Below are 13,971 nucleotides of genomic sequence, written 5' to 3' on the forward strand. Positions count from 1 at the left end.
GGCTTGAGCGTTCCCGCGGCTCCAGAATCGCAGTACACCACTGCTGCTATCACATTCAGTAACACACTGAGCGGCTCTGTCATCGTGGTTACTTCGACTATCAGCTTCGTCGACACGCCAAAGCCGACTTCGTACTACCCGACCCAAGGGGCTGGCACGACTACCTCTGCAGGAACTGCCGCTGTCGAGTCTAGCGCACATGTAACCAAGCCGGGAACAACCATCTCACTTGGTACTTACTTCACAAGCTTCATCGAGTATGACACGATTACGCGACAGCCCCCGGCGTCCGTCTCTTCGGGTGCAGTCCCTACTAGCTACTACACCGGATCTTCAGCGACCGTCGAGGTCCCGAGCTACCAGATGAGCCAAGCATCCAGCATCGTGGGCGTGGGCTCCAGCTCAGTCCCCGTCGCCGCCAGCCCTGCTCCAAGGTTAGTTCCTTTTTCTTACCTTTTCTTAGCCGTCTGCTCGGCGTTGATATTCATCAATGCTCTCTTCGAGTAATCCAAACTAACGGTCTTTCCAACCAGCTACCCCGCAGCACCGCCATCCCCGGCTGCTCCTAAAGAAGTCCCTGGAGTGTCTACATACCCCGTGTCCCCCGACTCCGACGACACCACGACGCTGACCTCGTCTCTCACTGACACCCACACCGTCACTCAGACTAGACCAGGCAAACAGTTCAGCACGTGCGCGTGCGACCAGCCGACCGTCTACGTGACTGTTACAAGCACCGTCCAGCCGCCGTTCCCTAGTAATTATCCTACGGGAACGGCTCCGGCTAGCGCGGGGTCTGAGGCTACGGATGCGTATCCGACTAGTAAACCCGTCGGTGGTATTCGTAGGTGGCTTAGGCGAGGACATGCTCATGGTGAACACGGACATTGATGCGTGGATGAGATGAATAAGTGTGGAAAAGGTAGGTAAGTAAGGTTTTGGAAGAACTCATCTTGCATGGATAGGTATGGCAGGACATCATCTCTTTTGTTGGCGGGGCTTTGGGGTTAAAATGTTGTACTGGATACAATTATGGTCTTTATTTATATTTATGTACATATTCTATTTAGGTTGGGGGTTAAAATAAAATTGTTCTGAATAGATTTTCTTGAGATTTTTGAGGGCTGGAGGTTTGTTTACCTTGGGTTATGTCTTATGTGGTTACTGATCGCGTGCTCCTGGCTTCGACTTGCCGACTTCCGAGTGAGATATAAATGCCACCCTGGTTCAAGTGAAGAAGAACCGAAATGTATTACTTCGGGCGTAATAGCACCGAAGAAGCGAAATTTGCTCACTTAGTAAGAGTAGTGAGCCAAGCAGTTGCATTCGGGCTTATCGATACTTCGTCACTAGGTAATTATACTCATCGTTAGTTCCTTTCCTCCGGATTAGCTACTAGGTACCCAGGCGGTTTAGGTTGAGGTTATTCGAAGAAGTCAATTGTTTAGATCTCTAAACTTAGTCGTTAATACGTACTCGTTTTGGGAGTTTCCCCCACTTTGCCAATGGGCTCCATAAAGGAGGATAAAAATATATCGACTGGGGATTAGTAAGGAATCTCGGAGGCTTCTCGATATGTACTGGTTAACCGTTAGTTCCTTTGCCAAGTTTATAGAAATCCTTTCAGCCGCATAGTTTAGTTAGGTTTGGGTCTTAATAATCTGAATCTATAAAAACAACAGATGATCAAGCAACGGGAAGGATGGAGCTTTATTCTTCAGTCTCTTGGCCCCCCACATTTTGTGTGGAATAATCAGTATGCCAATGTTGTTTGCCGCGCTCTCACATAATTGGGTATCTTATAGATAGATAAAAATCGATATAGGCTACTATTTAGTCATTCTTAGACTTAAACTTGGATGGAGGCTGACTATATTCAAGCTCAATTGATTGTAATTGGCTAGTTTCCAACTGAGCTGGAAGTGAGCCTCTTTATAGAGACTTCGACGCTGTCATAACTCTAAATAGTTAGTAGGATTGCCGCAATTCTTCAATAAAGGGTTAAAATAGTAGAGTTCTTTTGTTAATTAGCCCATTTGGACCAGCCATCACATAAGCGTGTTACCGAGACACGCGTACGCTGGGTTAAGTGCGGCAAGTTCCAGGATGTTTTAGTGGTTATGGAAGCTTACGTGATACGACTATCACTCGAATTGGAACATCGGTCCGCAGGATGTTGCCGGATTTTGTTGGACGCCGAGCATAATTATCGTTCAATAGCTATGCAGGTCTGACATTCCACGTAGGCAGTGCCACCCGATTTTGCAGTAGGACCGAGATCGGGTGAGCCTGCGTATGTGATTGTAGTGATAACTCCAGATCAATTTTGGTGCGCCAGGACCCGATCCCTTGGTGGGCGATGGATTATAGCGGACCGTCGTTATACCCCACCGAATGGATAGGTTATCCAATCGGTTGGATCGCTTCCCCATGTCCCTCCCATCTAAATATAATAGCTGGAGAAAGGACGGGCATGCCGTTCGGAGAATTTATGTCTTCGAATTTTTGGGTAGGACGGCATCGCTTCACGACTATGTGCATTCATCGTACGAACTAAGCTCAGATAGGGGCTTAGCTGACCATAGATGGAAGCATGTGCCGATCAGCTGCTCGCGAAGATGATCAACCCTACAGTACCTGGAAGTGAGGTTATTACGGGGTTGATTTATTTAACAAGATGACTTCTACTCGCTAGTTCGTATTGTCATCAACGTTTGGTTCAGTCAATAAGGGTCGAAGGTCACTGCTTTTCTCGTTTCCAAACTACCGGTACTCGTTTGTGAGCAGCAATCGCAAGTCTCTACTGCTGCCCATCGCCGTATACGTCCGGATCTAGAACCAGATGTCTAACGTACGCAATATTACGGTGCCGTGGGTACCTCTTGATGAGTTCGATTGGTCGTTTTCGCGCAGCGGACCGCTTCCTTGGAACTTAACTGTCTGGTAGGATGACTCTGGAGCCGAGACCCATTACTTCATCGTGAAATAGTGACTAATCAACGAGTGCAGGTCCATCATAGCGGTCTTCACTGCTTTGCCGTAAGCTTCTTTCCCTTTCTTTTTTTCCCAGACGCTCTGACTTGTTCGACTTGATGGGCGTTCTGATTATAGTCGCCAAATCTCCACCCGAAAGAGACTATGCTGACCCGTAATGTTGCAGGATCTGGACGACCGTCGAACTCACATTTTGGGTCTTCTATACCTTCGAGAGATGGCGTGGGGCTTATTTCTACTCGGTTCTGGGGACAACTTGGGGGGTAACGATCCATGCGATTGGCTTCGTCCTCAAATTCTGCGTGCCTGAGGTGAACTGGGTCCTGAGTACGGTGCTCTCGGAGATTGGCTGGGTCGCTGAAGTATGCGGCTTTAGCCTCGTCCTGTGGTCAAGGCTTCACCTAGTGATCCCTGGACACACCAAACTCCTGCGTTATGTACTCGCCATGATCATCATCGACGAAATCTTAATCGGTGTTCCGACCATCGTGTTTCAATTCTTGGTATCGGGTCCAGACACACATAGCAAATACGTTCCACACATGGAGATCATGGAGCGTGTACAGATAATGTGGTTCTCCGTCCAAGAGACCATTATCTCAGTTATCTATGTGTGGGGTACGATGCAGCTGCTGAAGCTGTCACTCAACAGCAAAGCTAAGACGACGTTAGCTTTTCTCATCATCGTGCAGGTGCTTGTCGTGCTAGCCGACGTGCTCGTCACCGTGCTTGACTACCTCGGATACTACACGCTGAAGGCCGTCTTGCATTCGTTCGTTTACGCCTTTAAGCTTCAAGTTGAATTCGTAGTTTTAAACGAATTCAAACATATCGCCAAGGGCGGCATTACTGGTGGTAATGGGTCGCTTGGGATAGGGTCCGCCGGCTTTTCCATCTTCAATAATAACAATGTCGCCCTAGACATGCCTAAGACTAGCGGTGGCAGCCCCGTGCATAATAACTCCGGCGTGACTGTGGTGGGGTCTGCTCGGGGATCGCCATCGTCGCGAGCGACAGGGTCGGACACATCCGGGGCGCAAAATGAGCAGGAAGCTGATGCTTTGGAGTTACAATACCTAGGAAGGTACGGAAGGGCCGTGTGATTTTACTAAAGTTTTAAACTGCATTCATCGTGGGTTTTTGGGTGTTTGAGACTGGATACCCCGACCTCTGTTTCGGCGGCTCTGTACGGTGTTTTTTTTTCGCATTAGCGACGCATTTACATAGGAGTTTGTTACCTAGTTTTGGGATAGTGTATCAGCACAACACTAGGTATTGATACTATAAAGATACCATCCTTATATTCAAGTAGAGTGAATTCGTAGTTAAGAAGGCTTAAGATGAAATACTTAAGACTCTTAGAAAGCAATTGGAATGAGGGGCTGGAGAATTCCACTCTGATTTCTTAGGTAATGATTTTTAAGATTATGTAACCATCTCACAGCTTAGTAAGTAAAATTGCTTTACCTAAGCATCTTTACATAAGCACTCCTTACCTAATTAAATTGTATAGAAAAGTATTGTATTCTATGCCGCTATCCCATACGCTGCGTAATTCGCGCGTTTTGCTTACTAAGCTGGTCGTTAAGTTCCTAGAATAGTAGTCCAAGGGATATGATGCGACTTGGTCTAATTCATGTGAGATTTAATTCGACGCCCAAGTTGCGGCTGAGGTTATTATTTCAGAGCTGGATTGGTCCCTCCACAAAGACAATCCCAATCTTACTGTCACTTTCATACTATCGTGATGTGGACTTAACAGATAGAAGACACCTACCTTTTGTCCGAGTACTCTGTTCCAAAATTCGTCACCAACAAATAAACCTGAGATCTCCCACGGAGTGGACCCCGATCGGACTTAATCTTTGGACACCCCCACATTAGCGGTCTAGGTACTTGAGACCTCACCATGTCTTCACACACTCCCACCTACATCCCATCTCCGAACTGGGACATACCCGCCGACAGCGACATGGTAGTCCTTGGACGCTTGATTAAAGATCCCAAGAATCCTCAAAGCAAGATTCTCAAGAGTAGTGACGACCCCATCCCACCACCAAAGATCTACGAGGGAGAAAAGACCGATTGGCAAACCACGCTCGAGCAGGTGCGCTCAGGCAGTATTGGACTCTGGGCCAAATGCTTGCAGTTCATCGAGGGACAGCTGAGCTTTAGCCAACTCAAGTCGTCAATGGAGGAACACAAGTTCGCCACCTTAGAGACAAGGTATTTCTTGCCAGACGAGGACTACCTAGCGCAGGCGCTCGAGGATACCGGCGTACAAGCATACCTTCAGGTGCACAATTGGCGGAAGCCTGTTTACATTATCACCGGGATAAAAATCGCCAGGGGGGCTAGCATAAGCACCGAGAGCAATGTTGAGAGATCGGCACAGGCTGGGTTGAAGGTCGATGCAACAAGTGTAGGTGTGCCTGTCGAGATGGGACCTGAGGCTAGCTGGGAGTCAAAGAAGAAGAGAGGCATCTCATACGGCGGGTCTACCGACTATATCTTCGCATACCAGCTCACAAGCATGAAGCCAAAAAAGAAAGGCAAGGAATTCTCGAACAAGAGTTATGTGAAGGGTGCCGTGTTTGGGAAAGGAGAGAAAGACGGTGATATGGAGGTGAAGGTTAAAGACGCTTTCGATATTGAGGAGGTTGATTTGGGGTTCCCAGATACTTGCTCTCAAGTAGACTTGACTGATATTGATGTCCGTTGATATAGTTAATTACATAATTAAATATTTATCTTGGTATGTCATCTAAGTCGTTAGGTATCCATAGCGGACATTAGGTACCTGCCTACTACCTAAATGCAACTAATAGGGCGTAAGCCGCTATAATTGTAGTGTTATTCTCCTAAAAAATTAGGCTTCAAATTTCGACCCATGGATGTGCTGATAGCTCATTTTCGCACCGTGCGAATATTTTCTTTAGTGGCTAAGCTCCCTAAATATGCTTGAGCCATGGCGGTCATTTACTAGAAATTAGCGGATAGATCACCATTTGGCCTCGATTTTAGCTCAGACCTAATACAGTATGAAGTGATTGATTATCTAATCACACACGGGGTACATGTTTTGGCCTGAACCTTGGAAACTCATTAAGTTTAGCACTTACTTAGAACCTAACCACTAATTACAACGTCCTTTCCTCCAATATAGGTACATTTCGCTTTCATCTACCGCTCTTTCTCGAAGCTTTGAAATCTTGGGGTATCTTAACATGATTAACCGGATAAAACGCCACAACACTATCCTTCCCTCAAAATCTTGGCTACATCTTCTAGAATCTTGTTCTTGTCTAACAGCTTAACGTTTAAGAAATCCCAAGGGAGTAGACTCTCTGTACCGCAATTATGCTCTTTTCGCATATGACGCCTTAAAACCGCCAACATACCGTCCAATCGTTGCAAGTCCTCCGGCACATTTTTATAGATGATTTGGTTTTCTTGTGAAGAGGTTGTCATCATGCGAACGCAGCCCAACAGGTTTGCCGCTAACGCTGTCGCCACAGGAGTGGCATACGAGGTCCCGGACACATACTTCGTGTCGGCATTTCCCAGAGCAGCAACCCTAACAGGGACACCTTCTCCAAACGCATACAGTATGGGATCTGAATTATTTTCGACGGGGTTGAATGAGGATATGTCACCGTAGCCATCGGTCGAGCTAATCCCAATGACTGACCGGTCTTTTGCGGGCCATGCCATTCGCTTGTGAGCGCCATCATTACGCGTCGCTGCAAAAAATAGCGGCGGCTTGCTAGCACTGGCAGCCTTATCTATAGCGTTACGGATTGCGCGTATTGGCTCGTCGAATCCAAAGCACATCACGATCATGTCGACTTTCCATTCGGTAGTTGCGTACTCGATAGCCTAGACTAATCAGCGACCAATTCACGTGGGCTTCTTTGGGATGCTCACCTCAACAATACGATTATGAACCTGAGAAGCTATTTCGGGGTCCGCTAAGTCATCCCTGGTCTGGAAAACCTTTGCAACATGCAAATCAGCTCCCGGGGCAAATTCGAGGATGATCTGGCCCACGCGAGAGCCATGGCCGTCATTATCAATCCTCCAATCATGGACAGCCCCTCTTTTCGCAGGAGGGACAAATGTCTTGGACTGTTGGACGTTGATCCTCTCCTCTTCTTCATAGTTTTCCTGAAGGGCTCCTGGGAGCTGGAGACCCGTATCCAGTAGGGCAATTTTGACACGCGTCGCCTTTTGGGTTGCCCTCGGTAGGTTTCCACATTGATCCTGGCACTTGTCGAACAGGTCATGCACACCTTCCAAGTATTCGAGCCATTCCTCGGCCGCCTCACGCCTAGAAAAGTGCTTAGTATTAGCGGGCTGAACACTTGGGTATAGGTTAAGTCATACTTTTCCGGTCGATTCTCTTCCCGGTGGTCAAACGATCCAACTCCTCTTGATTGCTTTACCCGGGCGATGTCCTTGTGCAGCATATTCAACTGAATCTCGTAGGCGGTACAAAGTGCATCTTCTAAGGGGTATAGAATTCTTTCAAATATGTACTTCCTAACCTCAAAGTCTTTGACGACGGCCTTGTCAAGGCCGTTATCCCTAAATTCTTTTGGGTCTATGCAGGCTGAAATCGCCCGGAGGAGCCCGTCGGGAACAGTTCTCGACCGACCCGTTTGGCAGATTCTAGTCCATTTGTCCATGCACTCAAGGGCAACGACGCAGTGGTCTTGGGGTTCTCTGAATTCAATGGGGGATCCCCGTGCTATTTCGAGGAGGATGACGCCTAAGGAAAGGATGTCTGGGAACCGATGCGGCTGGTTGAGCTCCCGTGGTGACTTCCTTGGTGATAGAGAAGAACATCTCGTCGTTAAATAAGGCTTGGTAATATCAGGCAATAATCGCGAGTGAGACACTAAGAAGCAGATATTCTCGCTGTTAAGACTTGCCTGCAACCACGGCCCTCTAATGAAATGCACGAGGGATGTCGCTAGCACGAACGAAAGGATAAGACGGTCTTTTCCTTCGATAGATGAGAGCAAGGACTCACGACTATCTCGGCTCGGCTGAAGGAGGTCCTTCAAGGACTTAAACTCACTATCCCGTACCTGGGGAGAGGATAACTGATTAATCTCAACATCAGCATTTAGCTGCCACAGCCTCTCTGAAAAAACGACCATCCTCGGCCGAATCCCTGCCTTTACACCCTGGATAACCCTGCAGAGGCCATTTTCGACTTCAATATGCTCGGCACGTTCAGAACTAGGTTCCTAGTTAGTAGCCTAAAACTGCAGAAAATCTAAGAGGGGATAAGATGCCGTATTGTTGAAGAAATATTCCGTTGGAATAGACAGAGCTCTTGCTTTCTTCCACAATCTAAGTTTAACAAACTTACTCTCGGTTCTTGACAGAGATTTCCGTGTCCTGCCACTCGGTGTCGCGTGAGTTAGCGGTTGGGAATAATACTCGAAAAAGGGCTTTACTATTGGAGAGGACCTGTCCCGGAGTCGGGGCTGTCTCAAACCGTTGATAATGGGTTAAATTTAATCGTGCTTTGCGATCAGCATGGTATGGGCTAATTGAACATTGACAAGACCAGTTCTTCTCTACTACGTTAAAGAGCGTCTTGGTCAGTTTCCACAGATGCTTCCACGGATAATCCGAGAATCTTATCGGGCATGATGAGTCGGATTCTGTTCCGAATGGTTGCAAGCTAAAGAAGAAGCCGAACGCTCGGTCAAGAGTTTGCAATAGCCGCTCTCGCTTATCGGCGCGCTTGTTGTCGATCCGAATGATGGTAGTTAGAGTGCCCACAAGCTTTTCATCGGGGTTACAATCTTCGGGTAAGATCCTCCTAAGAGCGCGGAGTTTTAGGTAAGTCTCGTCTTCTTTTTTACGTTCAAGGCCCATTCGTTTGCATGCTAATCCAATATCGTTACTCTTCCAAGATAAGAAGCGAGATTCGAGCTCACTCAAGACCCCCAAAAGGTTGTTTCGAACTTCGTCTTCGTCTGCGGAAAGCCTTTGCACATGTTCGGTAGGGTCCCAAGTGAAAAGAACGGCATACAGATTGACCATCTTCGCCTTGAAATGAAGATGAAAGGTTTGCGTCGTTAAATCACTATTGGAGGCCTCCAGCTGTTTTAACACATTGTCCGCTAAGGCGGCAAAAGTGGGGAGGACGGCAACGAGTAGATCGTATAAATCTTCCGTATCATAAGCCGGAGCGGCTTGAAACCTGAAAGCTGACAGTAGGTTCATGTTGTCGCTGTTGAGTATTAGATTGATGAAATTTCCTTCGGCAGCCTCAGCTTGAGATTGTGCGATGGAATGGTGCGCAGCAACTGCTTAGTCAGGCGTATAATACAGATCCTATTGGTCCTAAGAGAGGGGAGGGTAGTATTTGCGGCTGAATTGCGGGGATTCCTTGCTCTTTGAGGTCGTGGCCGAGCCTGATCTGACGAAGGAGCATACACCTAGCTCTTTAATATTCTCAAACATCACAAATGGAAGGAAACGATGAAGAACCGATTATTGATCACACATCAGATAAGACGTTGTCAGACCTCCGAGAGTTGTCGATTCAATGCCGAGCACTTCTCCACCAGCTACCGGCCACGGCGGGGCCCGAAGCAATAGACTTGATGGCGAGCTTCAACATCTGGGCAGCGAATATGGGTGTGTTCCGTGAAGGTCGACAGTCACTTACCTCTCGGCTGAAGAGTGCGCCTGAAATTAGCGAGCTAGTTCAACAACTACTTGTGGCTCTGAAGCGTGATCTTGGTAGCTGGTTTCCAATTACCCACACTAAAATCGATTCGCTTCTAATCAAGTTTATATAGAAAAGGTTATGCTTCAATTAGATAGCAAAGAAGAGATCTCTTCAGCTAGTGAGTCTGATGACTCTTCGGATCGCTCGTCTATTTCCTCATATAGGCAACCTCAGGTATTCAAAGACCTGGAAGCTTCTCCGCCTCGATCCACCATCTGGACATCGATCCAAAATACAACCACCAGTCTTCGGCAATTAGCATTGTCTGTACGCCAAGCAGGGACCCAACATCGCCAAGAACGAATCCAACGGTTCAAAAACATAGATCGGAATAAACAAGTGTACCAGTTGATTGAGAGATGCGCACATCAAAAAGTTGATCATATGTTTCCAAAAGCGAGCAAAGTCTTACGAGAACGTATGGCAGAATCAATTGCGACACGTCGAATGCGGTTCTCGTATCTCGAGCAACACCAAAAGAAGACATCGACGCTAAATGAGCCAGCTCCAGAGTTACGACAGGACGAGGCCATAGGGAAAGAGGAAGAAAGCGCGCTACCAATGATCGAACTTGCACAGCAACGGGTGGCCGATTTGGGGTTGAGAGTACGGCCGCAGCCAAGCGTAGTATTGTCAACCACGGTAGTCACTAAGCTCGACCCAAAGGGACTCAATCCCGCCCAGAACAAGTTAAAGCGCACAGAGTCTGTTTCGTCTGTCAAGATCTCTACTGGCAAGTTTCCTTCAATACCAAAGCTAGACCCTGGGCGTGCCTCATTTACTTGTCCGTACTGTTTCCTCGTCTGCCCAGCGAAGGAAGCCAGTGGACAGAGTCAATGGATGTGAGTTTACCGCGGCATCTCTTTCTCGGCGTTGAGCTAATAATTCGATTAAACCAGGAGCCATCTCATACATGACTTTGAGCCATTTTTCTGCGTATTCGACAACTGTACTTCGCCATTCACTTGTACGGATACGTATACTGGCTGGCTTGCCCACATGCGCGACACACACACCCAACCCGAGTGGCACTGCTGGCATTGCAAGACTTCTTCTAGTCCGTTCTCGACTGCGGCAGAGTTGGAAAGCCATTTAGTAAAGCACCACAGAGAAGAGGTTACGGAATCTCTTCGACCTACTCTTGTAAAGCATAGCCTGGTCCGTGATCAACATCCCTTACGGGAGTGCCCATTCTGCGGTGGATTCCCCGAAGAGATCGAGAAAACGTATCCGGATAGGGACAGCAAACAAGCCCGCGAGGTTCTAGAGAAACATGTTAGAGACCATCTCGTTTCCACAGCTCTAATTCTAGCCCCAGTGGAAATGGGAGAACCGGGCGACGGCCTCGACGATACAAAGTCAGATGCCCAAAGAGATGGCGATAGCGAACGTGACCTCGATGGAGTCGGAGAAATCTATGAGCTGCAGTGTGAGAATAATTCTTGCGACTGTAAGGAAAGTAATAAGAATTCTGGCTCTGACTGGCCCATGGACTCTGGGCTTGATGTTTGGGAGATGGTTGACACGCAAGCGATCTCAAACATCACTCAACGATGGCAATACATCCTGGATAGAAATATGGGCGGCGAGGGAGTAGATCTAACTCTTGAAGCCTTCGCAGCAAAGTCTATATTGGACTCTTCACCCTTAATTATAGATGTGCCATACACTGGCGATGATGACAACACCATGGAGGGAGATAAAGACAAGCAATTCCTACGATCCCTAGGCTTCACTGACCCCCGCAGAGACAAGAGTTACGTCGAGCATATAAGAGGCGGCCTATTACCCGATATCAATAACTGGATTCACCGTGATCCCGATTTCCAGCAATGGCAGCAAGATCCGCAAGGCCGACCACTCTGGATCACGGGTGGACCTGGCACAGGCAAGACAATGCTTCTATGCAGCATCGTTTACGATCTAGAGACAGAGCTAGACGACCATGTAGCCTATTTCTTCTGCACAGCTACCAATTCGGAATGGAATAACGCAACAGCCGTGCTTCGCGGTCTGATCTATCTGCTGATCATCAGACAGCCGCCGCTTATTTCCCAAGTCCGGCAAATATTCGACCTTGGCGGATTGCCTCCCTTCGAAGAAGCGATGGCATGGGATACTACGTCCGAGATCCTCAAAGCCATGTTCAATGATCCAAGATTGGGCAGCGCATTTCTAATTATTGATAATATCGACAAGTGTACAACCAATCGAGCGGGACTTCTCGATTTAATTACCAACTCTCCACCTCATATCAAATGGGTTGTATCCAGCCATGACCTAATAGATAATGTAAAGCAGCCTGCCGTGCTTCATCTCGAGTTGAATCGGGAGTCGAACTCCACCGCCATACGTGCGTTTATCCAACATAAAGTAGAATTGTTGGCGGAACAGAAGCACTATGACAGCGAGACAAAGGACGAAGTTCAACGCTATTTGAATTCTTACTCCAGCGGTAATTTCATATGGGTAGTTATAGTCTATGAAAAGCTTCAAAACATAGACAATGGGGATATAGCAGAGATTATTGGTAAGAAAAATACCGATTTGAGAGGGCTATACGAGCAAATGATCCATAATCTCAACAAGAATGATCGCAGGTTTTGCCGGCACGTTCTGTATATGGTTGACATGGTTTATGCTCCCATTCACCTCGAGGAATTACAATCCCTTTCCCTACTATATCCCAATATTGGGAATCCCGAAGACGATGTCACAAGAATTATAACCTTGTGTAGCTCTCTCTTAACTATCAAAGACCATCATATCCAGATTCCCAATGGAATAACCAAAGAGATCTTACTTTCGAATGCTTCCATTATTTATCCTAACTCAGAGCAACACCACCTCAATTTCTTCTTTCTTTTAAAGCAGCACTTATCACTTCATCTTAGACGTAACATTTACGGTCTAAGCGGTCCGAGGATCCTCATAAATGGGGTCTTATCGCCTGACCCCGACCCGTTGAATTCAATGAGATATTCCTGCGTCTACATCTTTGATCACCTTATCAACTCGTATCCTATCGAGATAATGAAATATTTACTAGATGGTGGCCCAGTCCATACATTCATCCAGAAAACATATTTGTATTGGCTAGAATGTCTTATTCTAATAGGCGAGATGCCGAAGGCAGTCAATACAATACATAGACTTTGGGAGTTGGCGGTAAGCTATTATGAGTACCTATTTATATAAGCATTGGGACAACCTGACATAGCTGCAGAAAAGCAATGGAGCGCGACAACTAGAGGAACTACTCAAGACCGCACACGAGTTTATTGTTTCTTACAAACTAATTATAGAAAGTACTCCATTACAAATGTATGCGTTAGCAGGAATGTTTAGCCCCATCGATAGCCTAGACAGAGGGCCATTCTTTGAGGAGAAGCGTAACGAGATCAGGTTGAGACTGAGTAAAGAAACTGCCCATGACGACCGGGTAGAATCATTGGCTTTCGGGGCCAATGGTGGGTGGCTCGCGTCGGGCTCGTTGGAGGGGACCATCAAGATCTGGGATACGATATTCGGCGAAACCCTACAGCTGCTTAAAAGCGAAAGCAGCTGGGCTACGCAACTAGCCTTCTCAGCCGACGACAAGCAGCTCGCGTCAGGTTCACTTGGTATTGTTGAGGTTTGGGATACGGCAACAGGTGTACGCCTGTGGAGTCACCCGCTAGGTAACGCTGATGTAATGTCGTTAGTATTCTCAGCAGATAGCCAGCGGCTCGCGTCAGGTGATTCGTCGAGGAGGGTCAATGTCTGGGATGCAAAAACAGGCGACTGCCTATATACACACATCGTTGATTTCTTGTTAAATCGCCTTTCATTCGATCCAACGAATAACTCTTGTCTCTATAACGATACCGAAGTCATATATCTGGATCCGTTTTCAGAGATTAGCAAGCAGGAAGTTAAGACCGTTCCGCCAGAGGATTCTGGCTCCCGTTGCAGCATAAGCGCGGACGGTAGATGGATTATGAAAAATGGAAAAGAGTCGATTTTGTTACCGCATTTATATGCATCATCAGCTATAGTAGGATCGATGGTTGCTATTGGTGGCCGGTTTGGCCAAGTATGGGTGATAGATATGGACTGGGATCTCTTCGATCGTAGGTGAATACAATCTATCTCTTTGTAACTACCAAGTTCTTAGTACGAATACAAGTACCTCATAACTCGTTTTCATTTGAAGAGGCTAGAAGATTTAGTGTCCGAAA

General features: G+C 47.1%; 4 protein-coding genes across 4 annotated transcripts; 3 read left to right on the forward strand and 1 right to left on the reverse strand.

Moving 5' to 3' along the window:
- Positions 1-2,482: 2,482 nt before the first annotated feature.
- Positions 2,483-4,302, forward strand: GGS22DRAFT_171257 (uncharacterized protein). The gene is made up of 3 exons (XM_047962566.1): positions 2,483-2,943; positions 3,010-3,039; positions 3,161-4,302. Exons 1-3 carry the CDS (start codon positions 2,843-2,845, stop codon positions 4,095-4,097), a joined length of 1,068 nt encoding a protein of 355 aa, XP_047815810.1. The 5' UTR covers positions 2,483-2,842; the 3' UTR covers positions 4,098-4,302.
- A 353-nt stretch (positions 4,303-4,655) lies between these two features.
- On the forward strand, positions 4,656-5,807 carry GGS22DRAFT_171259 (uncharacterized protein). Its single transcript, XM_047962567.1, has one exon. It carries the CDS (start codon positions 4,904-4,906, stop codon positions 5,714-5,716), a length of 813 nt encoding a protein of 270 aa, XP_047815811.1. The 5' UTR covers positions 4,656-4,903; the 3' UTR covers positions 5,717-5,807.
- Positions 5,808-6,081: 274 nt separating this feature from the next.
- On the reverse strand, positions 6,082-9,251 carry GGS22DRAFT_171260 (subtilase). Its single transcript, XM_047962568.1, has 4 exons — positions 8,375-9,251; positions 7,381-8,241; positions 6,922-7,324; positions 6,082-6,873 (listed from the first exon to the last, which is right to left on the reverse strand). The coding sequence occupies exons 1-4, from the start codon at positions 9,238-9,240 to the stop codon at positions 6,250-6,252; spliced, it is 2,754 nt and encodes a 917-aa protein (XP_047815812.1). The 5' UTR covers positions 9,241-9,251; the 3' UTR covers positions 6,082-6,249.
- Positions 9,252-9,450: 199 nt separating this feature from the next.
- On the forward strand, positions 9,451-13,931 carry GGS22DRAFT_171263 (uncharacterized protein). Its single transcript, XM_047962569.1, has 4 exons — positions 9,451-9,762; positions 9,822-10,593; positions 10,651-12,919; positions 12,978-13,931. The coding sequence occupies exons 1-4, from the start codon at positions 9,486-9,488 to the stop codon at positions 13,869-13,871; spliced, it is 4,212 nt and encodes a 1,403-aa protein (XP_047815813.1). The 5' UTR covers positions 9,451-9,485; the 3' UTR covers positions 13,872-13,931.
- Positions 13,932-13,971: the final 40 nt, after the last annotated feature.

The sequence above is a fragment of the Annulohypoxylon maeteangense genome (genome assembly GCF_022496945.1).
Source record: "Annulohypoxylon maeteangense strain CBS 123835 unplaced genomic scaffold GGS22scaffold_17, whole genome shotgun sequence".
Taxonomy (NCBI): domain Eukaryota; kingdom Fungi; phylum Ascomycota; class Sordariomycetes; order Xylariales; family Hypoxylaceae; genus Annulohypoxylon; species Annulohypoxylon maeteangense.

Bases quoted from the DNA above. Each gene is read 5' to 3' on its own strand.
- GGS22DRAFT_171257 (XM_047962566.1), top strand. From the start codon at position 2,843: ATGTCTAACGTACGCAATATTACGGTGCCGTGGGTACCTCTTGATGAG. The intron at 2,944-3,009 runs GTAGGATGACTC...CAACGAGTGCAG, and splicing joins CCTTGGAACTTAACTGTCTG to GTCCATCATAGCGGTCTTCA. The intron at 3,040-3,160 runs GTAAGCTTCTTT...GTAATGTTGCAG, and splicing joins GCGGTCTTCACTGCTTTGCC to GATCTGGACGACCGTCGAAC.
- GGS22DRAFT_171259 (XM_047962567.1), top strand. From the start codon at position 4,904: ATGTCTTCACACACTCCCACCTACATCCCATCTCCGAACTGGGACATA.
- GGS22DRAFT_171260 (XM_047962568.1), bottom strand. From the start codon at position 9,240: ATGAACCTACTGTCAGCTTTCAGGTTTCAAGCCGCTCCGGCTTATGAT. The intron at 8,242-8,374 runs GTAAGTTTGTTA...CTAGGAACCTAG, and splicing joins ATCTCTGTCAAGAACCGAGA to TTCTGAACGTGCCGAGCATA. The intron at 7,325-7,380 runs GTATGACTTAAC...GCACTTTTCTAG, and splicing joins GAAGAGAATCGACCGGAAAA to GCGTGAGGCGGCCGAGGAAT.
- GGS22DRAFT_171263 (XM_047962569.1), top strand. From the start codon at position 9,486: ATGGAAGGAAACGATGAAGAACCGATTATTGATCACACATCAGATAAG. The intron at 10,594-10,650 runs GTGAGTTTACCG...CGATTAAACCAG, and splicing joins AGTGGACAGAGTCAATGGAT to GAGCCATCTCATACATGACT. The intron at 12,920-12,977 runs GTAAGCTATTAT...ACATAGCTGCAG, and splicing joins ATAGACTTTGGGAGTTGGCG to AAAAGCAATGGAGCGCGACA.